This window comes from Oncorhynchus clarkii, chromosome 2 (assembly GCF_045791955.1).
Source record: "Oncorhynchus clarkii lewisi isolate Uvic-CL-2024 chromosome 2, UVic_Ocla_1.0, whole genome shotgun sequence".
NCBI classification, from domain to species: Eukaryota; Metazoa; Chordata; class Actinopteri; order Salmoniformes; family Salmonidae; genus Oncorhynchus; species Oncorhynchus clarkii.
In genome coordinates this window covers 91,858,606-91,871,558 of record NC_092148.1, presented here as the reverse complement: position 1 = coordinate 91,871,558, position 12,953 = coordinate 91,858,606, and the positions used below count along the sequence as shown (strand labels likewise).

General features: G+C 50.7%; 2 protein-coding genes across 2 annotated transcripts in view; one reads left to right on the top strand and one right to left on the bottom strand.

Annotated features, from left to right (window-relative positions):
* Positions 1 to 12,953, bottom strand: part of LOC139376285 (uncharacterized) — a 1,125,987-nt gene that overhangs the window by 695,166 nt on the left and 417,868 nt on the right. The window lies entirely within an intron of this gene.
* Positions 1 to 12,953, top strand: part of LOC139376244 (caprin-1-like) — a 43,425-nt gene that overhangs the window by 28,536 nt on the left and 1,936 nt on the right. Inside the window, exons 11-15 of the mRNA XM_071118571.1 lie at positions 7,615 to 7,935; positions 8,200 to 8,310; positions 9,550 to 9,681; positions 12,432 to 12,576; positions 12,733 to 12,891. Coding sequence (XP_070974672.1) covers positions 7,615 to 7,935; positions 8,200 to 8,310; positions 9,550 to 9,681; positions 12,432 to 12,576; positions 12,733 to 12,891 — 868 coding nt within the window. The remainder of the gene's footprint in view (positions 1 to 7,614; positions 7,936 to 8,199; positions 8,311 to 9,549; positions 9,682 to 12,431; positions 12,577 to 12,732; positions 12,892 to 12,953) is intronic.

Here is a 12,953-nt window from a genome sequence, read left to right as displayed (position 1 = left end):
ATAGAGCGTTGGGCTCCTAGCTGGTTGACTGTGGGACAGATATAGAGCGTTGGGCTCCTAGCTGGTTGACTGTGGGACAGATATAGAGCGTTGGGCTCCTAGCTGGTTGACTGTGGGACAGATATAGAGCGTTGGGCTCCTAGCTGGTTGACTGTGGGACAGATATAGAGCGTTGGGCTCCTAGCTGGTTGACTGTGGGACAGATATAGAGCGTTGGGCTCCTAGCTGGTTGACTGTGGGACAGATATAGAGCGTTGGGCTCCTAGCTGGTTGACTGTGGGACAGATATAGAGCGTTGGGCTCCTAGCTGGTTGACTGTGGGACAGATATAGAGCGTTGGGCTCCTAGCTGGTTGACTGTGGGACAGATATAGAGCGTTGGGCTCCTAGCTGGTTGACTGTGGGACAGATATAGAGCGTTGGGCTCCTAGCTGGTTGACTGTGGGACAGATATAGAGCGTTGGGCTCCTAGCTGGTTGACTGTGGGACAGATATAGAGCGTTGGGCTCCTAGCTGGTTGACTGTGGGACAGATATAGAGCGTTGGGCTCCTAGCTGGTTGACTGTGGGACAGATATAGAGCGTTGGGCTCCTAGCTGGTTGACTGTGGGACAGATATAGAGCGTTGGGCTCCTAGCTGGTTGACTGTGGGACAGATATAGAGCGTTGGGCTCCTAGCTGGTTGACTGTGGGACAGATATAGAGCGTTGGGCTCCTAGCTGGTTGACTGTGGGACAGATATAGAGCGTTGGGCTCCTAGCTGGTTGACTGTGGGACAGATATAGAGCGTTGGGCTCCTAGCTGGTTGACTGTGGGACAGATATAGAGCGTTGGGCTCCTAGCTGGTTGACTGTGGGACAGATATAGAGCGTTGGGCTCCTAGCTGGTTGACTGTGGGACAGATATAGAGCGTTGGGCTCCTAGCTGGTTGACTGTGGGACAGATATAGAGCGTTGGGCTCCTAGCTGGTTGACTGTGGGACAGATATAGAGCGTTGGGCTCCTAGCTGGTTGACTGTGGGACAGATATAGAGCGTTGGGCTCCTAGCTGGTTGACTGTGGGACAGATATAGAGCGTTGGGCTCCTAGCTGGTTGACTGTGGGACAGATATAGAGCGTTGGGCTCCTAGCTGGTTGACTGTGGGACAGATATAGAGCGTTGGGCTCCTAGCTGGTTGACTGTGGGACAGATATAGAGCGTTGGGCTCCTAGCTGGTTGACTGTGGGACAGATATAGAGCGTTGGGCTCCTAGCTGGTTGACTGTGGGACAGATATAGAGCGTTGGGCTCCTAGCTGGTTGACTGTGGGACAGATATAGAGCGTTGGGCTCCTAGCTGGTTGACTGTGGGACAGATATAGAGCGTTGGGCTCCTAGCTGGTTGACTGTGGGACAGATATAGAGCGTTGGGCTCCTAGCTGGTTGACTGTGGGACAGATATAGAGCGTTGGGCTCCTAGCTGGTTGACTGTGGGACAGATATAGAGCGTTGGGCTCCTAGCTGGTTGACTGTGGGACAGATATAGAGCGTTGGGCTCCTAGCTGGTTGACTGTGGGACAGATATAGAGCGTTGGGCTCCTAGCTGGTTGACTGTGGGACAGATATAGAGCGTTGGGCTCCTAGCTGGTTGACTGTGGGACAGATATAGAGCGTTGGGCTCCTAGCTGGTTGACTGTGGGACAGATATAGAGCGTTGGGCTCCTAGCTGGTTGACTGTGGGACAGATATAGAGCGTTGGGCTCCTAGCTGGTTGACTGTGGGACAGATATAGAGCGTTGGGCTCCTAGCTGGTTGACTGTGGGACAGATATAGAGCGTTGGGCTCCTAGCTGGTTGACTGTGGGACAGATATAGAGCGTTGGGCTCCTAGCTGGTTGACTGTGGGACAGATATAGAGCGTTGGGCTCCTAGCTGGTTGACTGTGGGACAGATATAGAGCGTTGGGCTCCTAGCTGGTTGACTGTGGGACAGATATAGAGCGTTGGGCTCCTAGCTGGTTGACTGTGGGACAGATATAGAGCGTTGGGCTCCTAGCTGGTTGACTGTGGGACAGATATAGAGCGTTGGGCTCCTAGCTGGTTGACTGTGGGACAGATATAGAGCGTTGGGCTCCTAGCTGGTTGACTGTGGGACAGATATAGAGCGTTGGGCTCCTAGCTGGTTGACTGTGGGACAGATATAGAGCGTTGGGCTCCTAGCTGGTTGACTGTGGGACAGATATAGAGCGTTGGGCTCCTAGCTGGTTGACTGTGGGACAGATATAGAGCGTTGGGCTCCTAGCTGGTTGACTGTGGGACAGATATAGAGCGTTGGGCTCCTAGCTGGTTGACTGTGGGACAGATATAGAGCGTTGGGCTCCTAGCTGGTTGACTGTGGGACAGATATAGAGCGTTGGGCTCCTAGCTGGTTGACTGTGGGACAGATATAGAGCGTTGGGCTCCTAGCTGGTTGACTGTGGGACAGATATAGAGCGTTGGGCTCCTAGCTGGTTGACTGTGGGACAGATATAGAGCGTTGGGCTCCTAGCTGGTTGACTGTGGGACAGATATAGAGCGTTGGGCTCCTAGCTGGTTGACTGTGGGACAGATATAGAGTGTTGGGCTCCTAGCTGGTTGACTGTGGGACAGATATAGAGCGTTGGGCTCCTAGCTGGTTGACTGTGGGACAGATATAGAGCGTTGGGCTCCTAGCTGGTTGACTGTGGGACAGATATAGAGCGTTGGGCTCCTAGCTGGTTGACTGTGGGACAGATATAGAGCGTTGGGCTCCTAGCTGGTTGACTGTGGGACAGATATAGAGCGTTGGGCTCCTAGCTGGTTGACTGTGGGACAGATATAGAGCGTTGGGCTCCTAGCTGGTTGACTGTGGGACAGATATAGAGCGTTGGGCTCCTAGCTGGTTGACTGTGGGACAGATATAGAGCGTTGGGCTCCTAGCTGGTTGACTGTGGGACACATAAGAAGCATTGGGCTCCTAGCTGGTTGACTGTGGGACAGATATAGAGCGTTGGGCTCCTAGCTGGTTGACTGTGGGACAGATATAGAGCGTTGGGCTCCTAGCTGGTTGACTGTGGGACAGATATAGAGCGTTGGGCTCCTAGCTGGTTGACTGTGGGACAGATATAGAGCGTTGGGCTCCTAGCTGGTTGACTGTGGGACAGATATAGAGCCTTGGGCTCCTAGCTGGTTGACTGTGGGACAGATATAGAGCGTTGGGCTCCTAGCTGGTTGACTGTGGGACAGATATAGAGCGTTGGGCTCCTAGCTGGTTGACTGTGGGACAGATATAGAGCGTTGGGCTCCTAGCTGGTTGACTGTGGGACAGATATAGAGCCTTGGGCTCCTAGCTGGTTGACTGTGGGACAGATATAGAGCGTTGGGCTCCTAGCTGGTTGACTGTGGGACAGATATAGAGCGTTGGGCTCCTAGCTGGTTGACTGTGGGACAGATATAGAGCGTTGGGCTCCTAGCTGGTTGACTGTGGGACAGATATAGAGCGTTGGGCTCCTAGCTGGTTGACTGTGGGACAGATATAGAGCGTTGGGCTCCTAGCTGGTTGACTGTGGGACAGATATAGAGCGTTGGGCTCCTAGCTGGTTGACTGTGGGACAGATATAGAGCGTTGGGCTCCTAGCTGGTTGACTGTGGGACAGATATAGAGCGTTGGGCTCCTAGCTGGTTGACTGTGGGACAGATATAGAGCGTTGGGCTCCTAGCTGGTTGACTGTGGGACAGATATAGAGCGTTGGGCTCCTAGCTGGTTGACTGTGGGACAGATATAGAGCGTTGGGCTCCTAGCTGGTTGACTGTGGGACAGATATAGAGCGTTGGGCTCCTAGCTGGTTGACTGTGGTACACATAAGAGCATTGGGCTCCTAGCTGGTTGACTGTGGGACAGATATAGAGCGTTGGGCTCCTAGCTGGTTGACTGTGGGACAGATATAGAGCGTTGGGCTCCTAGCTGGTTGACTGTGGTACACATATAGAAGCGTTGGGCTCCTAGCTGGTTGACTGGTTCAGATATAGAGCGTTGGGCTCCTAGCTGGTTGACTGTGGGACAGATATAGAGCGTTGGGCTCCTAGCTGGTTGACTGTGGGACAGATATAGAGCGTTGGGCTCCTAGCTGGTTGACTGTGGGACAGATATAGAGCGTTGGGCTCCTAGCTGGTTGACTGTGGGACAGATATAGAGCGTTGGGCTCCTAGCTGGTTGACTGTGGGACAGATATAGAGCGTTGGGCTCCTAGCTGGTTGACTGTGGGACAGATATAGAGCCTTGGGCTCCTAGCTGGTTGACTGTGGGACAGATATAGAGCCTTGGGCTCCTAGCTGGTTGACTGTGGGACAGATATAGAGCCTTGGGCTCCTAGCTGGTTGACTGTGGGACAGATATAGAGCCTTGGGCTCCTAGCTGGTTGACTGTGGGACAGATATAGAGCGTTGGGCTCCTAGCTGGTTGACTGTGGGACAGATATAGAGCGTTGGGCTCCTAGCTGGTTGACTGTGGGACAGATATAGAGCGTTGGGCTCCTAGCTGGTTGACTGTGGGACAGATATAGAGCGTTGGGCTCCTAGCTGGTTGACTGTGGGACAGATATAGAGCGTTGGGCTCCTAGCTGGTTGACTGTGGGACAGATATAGAGCGTTGGGCTCCTAGCTGGTTGACTGTGGGACAGATATAGAGCCTTGGGCTCCTAGCTGGTTGACTGTGGGACAGATATAGAGCCTTGGGCTCCTAGCTGGTTGACTGTGGGACAGATATAGAGCCTTGGGCTCCTAGCTGGTTGACTGTGGGACAGATATAGAGCCTTGGGCTCCTAGCTGGTTGACTGTGGGACAGATATAGAGCCTTGGGCTCCTAGCTGGTTGACTGTGGGACAGATATAGAGCGTTGGGCTCCTAGCTGGTTGACTGTGGGACAGATATAGAGCGTTGGGCTCCTAGCTGGTTGACTGTGGGACAGATATAGAGCGTTGGGCTCCTAGCTGGTTGACTGTGGGACAGATATAGAGCGTTGGGCTCCTAGCTGGTTGACTGTGGGACAGATATAGAGCGTTGGGCTCCTAGCTGGTTGACTGTGGGACAGATATAGAGCGTTGGGCTCCTAGCTGGTTGACTGTGGGACAGATATAGAGCGTTGGGCTCCTAGCTGGTTGACTGTGGGACAGATATAGAGCGTTGGGCTCCTAGCTGGTTGACTGTGGGACAGATATAGAGCGTTGGGCTCCTAGCTGGTTGACTGTGGGACAGATATAGAGCGTTGGGCTCCTAGCTGGTTGACTGTGGGACAGATATAGAGCCTTGGGCTCCTAGCTGGTTGACTGTGGGACAGATATAGAGCGTTGGGCTTCTAGCTGGTTGACTGTGGGACAGATATAGAGCGTTGGGTTCCTAGCTGGTTGACTGTGGGACAGATATAGAGCGTTGGGCTCCTAGCCTGTTGACTGTGGGACAGATATAGAGCGTTGGGCTCCTAGCTGGTTGACTGTGGGACAGATATAGAGCGTTGGGCTCCTAGCTGGTTGACTGTGGGACAGATATAGAGCGTTGGGCTCCTAGCTGGTTGACTGTGGGACAGATATAGAGCGTTGGGCTCCTAGCTGGTTGACTGTGGGACAGATATAGAGCGTTGGGCTCCTAGCTGGTTGACTGTGGGACAGATATAGAGCGTTGGGCTCCTAGCTGGTTGACTGTGGGACAGATATAGAGCGTTGGGCTCCTAGCTGGTTGACTGTGGGACAGATATAGAGCCTTGGGCTCCTAGCTGGTTGACTGTGGGACAGATATAGAGCCTTGGGCTCCTAGCTGGTTGACTGTGGGACAGATATAGAGCGTTGGGCTCCTAGCTGGTTGACTGTGGGACAGATATAGAGCGTTGGGCTCCTAGCTGGTTGACTGTGGGACAGATATAGAGCGTTGGGCTCCTAGCTGGTTGACTGTGGGACAGATATAGAGCGTTGGGCTCCTAGCTGGTTGACTGTGGGACAGATATAGAGCGTTGGGCTCCTAGCTGGTTGACTGTGGGACAGATATAGAGCGTTGGGCTCCTAGCTGGTTGACTGTGGGACAGATATAGAGCGTTGGGCTCCTAGCTGGTTGACTGTGGGACAGATATAGAGCGTTGGGCTCCTAGCTGGTTGACTGTGGGACAGATATAGAGCGTTGGGCTCCTAGCTGGTTGACTGTGGGACAGATATAGAGCGTTGGGCTCCTAGCTGGTTGACTGTGGGACAGATATAGAGCGTTGGGCTCCTAGCTGGTTGACTGTGGGACAGATATAGAGCGTTGGGCTCCTAGCTGGTTGACTGTGGGACAGATATAGAGCGTTGGGCTCCTAGCTGGTTGACTGTGGGACAGATATAGAGCGTTGGGCTCCTAGCTGGTTGACTGTGGGACAGATATAGAGCGTTGGGCTCCTAGCTGGTTGACTGTGGGACAGATATAGAGCGTTGGGCTCCTAGCTGGTTGACTGTGGGACAGATATAGAGCCTTGGGCTCCTAGCTGGTTGACTGTGGGACAGATATAGAGCGTTGGGCTCCTAGCTGGTTGACTGTGGGTCAGATATAGAGCGTTGGGCTCCTAGCTGGTTGACTGTGGGACAGATATAGAGCGTTGGGCTCCTAGCTGGTTGACTGTGGGACAGATATAGAGCGTTGGGCTCCTAGCTGGTTGACTGTGGGACAGATATAGAGCGTTGGGCTCCTAGCTGGTTGACTGTGGGACAGATATAGAGCGTTGGGCTCCTAGCTGGTTGACTGGTTCAGATATAGAGCGTTGGGCTCCTAGCTGGTTGACTGTGGTACACATAAGAAGCATTGGGCTCCTAGCTGGTTGACTGTGGGACAGATATAGAGCGTTGGGCTCCTAGCTGGTTGACTGTGGGACAGATATAGAGCGTTGGGCTCCTAGCTGGTTGACTGTGGTACACATAAGAAGCGTTGGGCTCCTAGCTGGTTGACTGGTTCAGATATAGAGCGTTGGGCTCCTAGCTGGTTGACTGTGGGACAGATATAGAGCGTTGGGCTCCTAGCTGGTTGACTGTGGGACAGATATAGAGCGTTGGGCTCCTAGCTGGTTGACTGTGGGACAGATATAGAGCGTTGGGCTCCTAGCTGGTTGACTGTGGGACAGATATAGAGCGTTGGGCTCCTAGCTGGTTGACTGTGGGACAGATATAGAGCGTTGGGCTCCAAGCTGGTTGACTGTGGGACAGATATAGAGCGTTGGGCTCCTAGCTGGTTGACTGTGGGACAGATATAGAGCGTTGGGCTCCTAGCTGGTTGACTGTGGGACAGATATAGAGCGTTGGGCTCCTAGCTGGTTGACTGTGGGACAGATATAGAGCGTTGGGCTCCTAGCTGGTTGACTGTGGGACAGATATAGAGCGTTGGGCTCCTAGCTGGTTGACTGTGGGACAGATATAGAGCGTTGGGCTCCTAGCTGGTTGACTGTGGGACAGATATAGAGCGTTGGGCTCCTAGCTGGTTGACTGTGGGACAGATATAGAGCGTTGGGCTCCTAGCTGGTTGACTGTGGTTTCTCTATTTGAACCTTGGACATGATGATCAAGGAAGCATTTTTGATATTCAGCCATAACTGTTTTATGCTTCCTGCCTCAGGACTCAATGCTGGAGTTTGATGGGCAGCCCATCGACCCAGCCACCGTATCGGCCCAGCCCATCGACCCAGCCACCGTATCGGCCCAGCCCATCGACCCAGCCACCGTATCGGCCCAGCCCATCGACCCAGCCACCGTATCGGCCCAGCCCATCGACCCAGCCATCGTATCGGCCCAGCCCATCGACCTAGCCATCGTATCGGCCCAGCCCATGAAGCCTCCAACACAGAACATAGACCTGCCTCAGATGGGCTGTCCCCCAGCCCACCCAGAATCCTGCCTCTCACCACACACTGTTTCTATACAGCCTGAGCCCACACAAGTGAGTTTACAGAGGGTTTTTACCACAGCATGACAGCAGGTTGTCCTTTGCAAAAGCACCATAACATCATCATCCCACCTGGCCAGATATGATCCTCTGTTTCTCCTACTGCGACCTTGTTGTTTACTTGATATCTCTGTCTAACTCTATTGTCGACCACTCGCTTGTGGCGATTAATCCGTTTTCCCTTTTAGGGATTGTTGAAAAGTACTACTGTATGAGGTGTGGTATTAGTGTGATGTCTCAGTCCTCTGTTTTCCCTAGGTCCCCATTTTGTCCCCCACGCCCGAGGTCTACTCCACGCCGCCTCCCATGTTCCACTCGCCACACACAGCAGAATCCCGACCGCAGACCGACTCCATCGACACCATCCAGGTAAATAAAGGAAGTCCTGGAATATTGTTAGACTGCAGCCACCCAAAAGCCATAGACTGTTCTCTTTGCTTCTGCACGGCAAGTGGTACCGGTGCATCGAGTCTCGCACCAACAGGCTTCTGAACAGTGGAAAAACACGCTTCAGCCCAGCTTAAACAAGAACAAGGGGAATCGGGTGCTCGACTGAGGGACTTGAAAATCCCAAAATCATTCCTTACCCCCAGGAGAATTCAACTGGTGACTGTCTGGGAGAATAACAAAAACAACAGTTCTGGTGCTGACGTTGCTTTCAGAGGCAGTTTGGAACTCGGTTGTGAGTGTTGCAACCGAGGACACGATGTTTACTGAGCTCTAAAATAAGCCATTCTGCGAGCCAGGCCTAATCGCCCAACATCAGTGCCCAACCACACTAATGCTCTTCTGGCTGAATTGAAGCAAGTCCCCGCAGCAATGTTCCAACATCTAGTGGAAAGCCTTCCGAGAAGAGTGGAGGCTGTTATAGCAGCAATGTTCCAACATCTAGTGGAAAGCCTTCCCAGAAGAGTGGAGGCTGTTATAGCAGCAATGTTCCAACATCTGGTGGAAAGCCTTCCCAGAAGAGTGGAGGCTGTTATAGCAGCAATGTTCCAACATCTGGTGGAAAGCCTTCCCAGAAGAGTGGAGGCTGTTATAGCAGCAATGTTCCAACATCTGGTGGAAAGCCTTCCCAGAAGAGTGGAGGCTGTTATAGCAGCAATGTTCCAGCATCTAGTGGAAAGCCTTCCCAGAAGAGTGGAGGCTGTTATAGCAGCAATGTTCCAACATCTGGTGGAAAGCCTTCCCAGAAGAGTGGAGGCTGTTATAGCAGCAATGTTCCAACATCTGGTGGAAAGCCTTCCCAGAAGAGTGGAGGCTGTTATAGCAGCAATGTTCCAGCATCTAGTGGAAAGCCTTCCCAGAAGAGTGGAGGCTGTTATAGCAGCAATGTTCCAACATCTAGTGGAAAGCCTTCCCAGAAGAGTGGAGGCTGTTATAGCAGCAATGTTCCAACATCTAGTGGAAAGCCTTCCCAGAAGAGTGGAGGCTGTTATAGCAGCAAAGGTGGGGTACCAACTTCATATTAACGCCCATGATTTTGGAGTGACATGTTCGACGAGCAGGTGTCCACATACAGTTGGTCACGTAGTGTAGCTAGGTGGGGACAACCACCATCTCTCCCTGGTGAAATACATGTTAAAGCCGTTATTCCTTCCCATCCAGGTGTCCCTGTCGTCAGAGCAGACCCCTGCCTCCTCTCAGACCCAGGAGGTCTTCCAGTCTGTCAACGGCCCCAAACCCCCACACAGCTCCGGCATCAATGTCAACGCAGCACCATTCCAGTCCATGCAAACAGTAAGGTCACACACTTTTGGATACTTGGAGACACACACACACACAATGGCTCACGTCATCTTTCCTGAGACCAGGACGCTACTTTTTTTTATTACTATTTTGGGGGGGGGGTTTACACGCAAAACCATTCTGTGATGATATTAGGAAAAGAAGCTAGGTCTGACTCTTAACATTACTGAACTAAGAAGAGCATTGGTTTGGTTTGATTTGAGCCATGCATACGCATACCACTGAGGCTAAGCTTCCTGCCATCCAGGACCTACAGTTGAAGTCGGAAGTTCACATACACTTAGGTTGGCGTCATTAAAACTCGTTTTTCAACCACTCCACAAATTTCTTCTTAACAAACTATAGGTTTGGCAAGTCGGTTAGGACATCTACTTTGTGCAGGACACAAGTAATTTTTCCAACAATTGTTTACAGACAGATTATTTCACTTACTGTATCACAATTCCAGTGGGTCAGAAGTTTACATACACTAAGTTGGCAGCCTTTAAACAGCTTGGAAAATTCCAGAAAATTATGTCATGGCTTTAGACGCTTCTGATTGGCTCATTGACATCATTTGAGTCAATTGGAGGTGTACCTGTGGATGTATTTCCAGGCCTACCTTCAAACTCAGTGCCTCTTTGCTTGACATTATGGGAAAATAAAAAGAAATCAGCCAAGACCTCAGGAAACATGATAAACCTCCACAAGTCTGGTTCATCCTTGGGAGCAATTTCCAAATGCCTGAAGGTACCACGTTCATCTGTACAAACAATAGTACGCAAGTATAAACACCATGGGACCACGCAGCCGTCCTACCACTCAGGAAGGAGACGCGTTCTGTCTCCTAGAGATGAACGTACTTTGGTGCGAACAGGTACAAAAGTATCTATCCACAGTAAATTGAGTCCTATATTGATATAATCTGAAAGGCTGCTCAGCAAAGAAGAAGCCACTGCTCCAAAACCGCCATAAAAAAAAAGCCAGACTACGGTTTGCAACTGCACATGGGGACAAAGATCATACTTTTTTGAGAAATGTCCTCTGATCTGATTAAACAAATATAGAACTGTTTGGCCATAATGACCATCGTTATGTTAGAAGGAAAAAGAGAAAAAGGGGGAGGCTTGCAAGCCGAAGAACACCATCCCAACCGTGAAGCATGGGGGTGGCAGCATCATGTTGTGGGGGTGGCAGCATCATGTTGTGGGGGTGGCAGCATCATGTTGTGGGGGTGGCAGCATCATGTTGTGGGGGTGGCAGCATCATGTTGTGGGGGTGGCAGCATCATGTTGTGGGGGTGGCAGCATCATGTTGTGGGGGTGGCAGCATCATGTTGTGGGGGTGCTTTGCTGCAGGAGGGACCGGTGCACTAAACAAAATAGATGGCATCATGAGAAAGGAAATTTATGTGGATATATTGAAGCAACATCTCAAGACATCATTAAAGCTTGGTTGCAAATGGGTCTTCCAAATAGACAATGACGTACTTTCAAAGTTGTGGGAAAATAGTTTAAGGACAACAAAGTCAAGGTATTGGAGTGGCCATCACAAAGTCCTGGCCTCAATCCTATAGAAAATGTGTGGGCAGAACTGAAAAAGCTTGTGCAAGCAAGGAGGCCTACAAACCTGACTCAGTTACACCAGCTCTGTCAGGAGGAATGGGCCACAATTCACCCAACTTATTGTGGGAAGCTTGTGGAAGGCTACCCGAAACATTTGACCCAAGTTAAGCAATTTAAAGGCAATGCTACCAAATACACTCAATTAGTATCTAAACTTCTGACCCACTGGGAATGTGATGAAATAAATAAAAGCTGAAATAAATCACTCTACTATTATTCTGACATTTTCACATTCTTAAAATAAAGTGGTGATCCTAACTGACCTAAAACAGAGCATTTTTACCAGGATTAAATGTCAGGAATTGTGAAACTGAGTTTAAATGTGTTTGGCCAAGGTGTATGTAAACTTCAGACATCAACTGTATATAATGTCAGAGGAAAGCCCATAAATATGTCAGAGACTCAAGTCTCCCAAGTCATACTGTTCTCTCTGCTACTGCCCAGCAAGCGGTTCCAAGTCGAGGACCAAAAGGTTCCTTTTAACAGCTCCCCAAACCATAAGACTGCTGAACAATTCATCAAATGGCCACCCGGACAATTTACAATTTGCTTTATCTTGGCCAGGTCGCAGTTGCAAAATGAGAACTTGTTCTCAACTAACCTTACCTGGTTAAATAAAAGTAAAATAAAATGTAAAATAAGCATTGACCCCCCCCCCTCCCTCCCTCTTTATTTTGTACACTGCTGCTACTCGCTGTTTATTACCTATGCAAATGTCAGTTCACCCCTACCTACATGTACAAATTACTTCAACTAACCTGTACCCCCGCACACTGACTAGGTACCGGTGCCCCCTGTATATAGCCTCGTTATTGTTATTTTGTTTTTATTTTTTAAACTTTTAGTTTGGTAAATATTTTCTTAACCAACAGCGCAGTTCAAGAAGAGTTAAGGGCTTGTAAGTACGAATTTCACGGCGTACTTGTATTCGGCGCATGTGACAAAGTTTGATTTGACGAGCTACACTTGGACAAGGTTGAGTAGCAACAGATTACATTCCTTAGTTTGTGGCAGGGATTGGCCTGAAACACAAGTCCCAGATTGTGACTAACTCTGACCTTTTCTCAATCTTTTCAGGAAGTACCTATTGTTCATGGTTGAACCACAGTACTCACCAGGCTGCCTTATTCCCCTCAGGTATTCAACCTCACCGCCCCTGTCCCGCCAGCCAATGAGACGGAAGCCTTGACCCAGGCCAGCCAATACCAGAACAGCTACAGCCAACAGGGCATCAGCAGGCAATCACAGCAGACGGAGATGCAGACGGAACAGCTGCAGTCTGGTGAGCTAGCAGGGTTAGAGCAGTTTTTGGCTCTTTTCCCACTTCTGAGCACCATTGTGCTACTGTAACCATCCTGGAAGGACGTGAACAACGATATTTCATGACTGGTCTTAAAATTGCCATTTTACATAAACATTTTTTTTTTTTCCCCTGTAGTGGTTAGTGCCTTCCACTCCCAGGACCTATCCCTGCCCAGCCAGGACTTGTCCCAGGGGCAGCAGCTCAGCCAGCAGGGTACAGGGGCCAGTCACCAGGCCTTCTACAACAGCAGAGGCATGACCCGCGGAGGGCCACGTAATGCCAACGGCTACAGAGGTCCAGTATCGGTCCTCTACAGTCACTGTTAACTACTGCAGGGCCACACAGCATTTATTTTT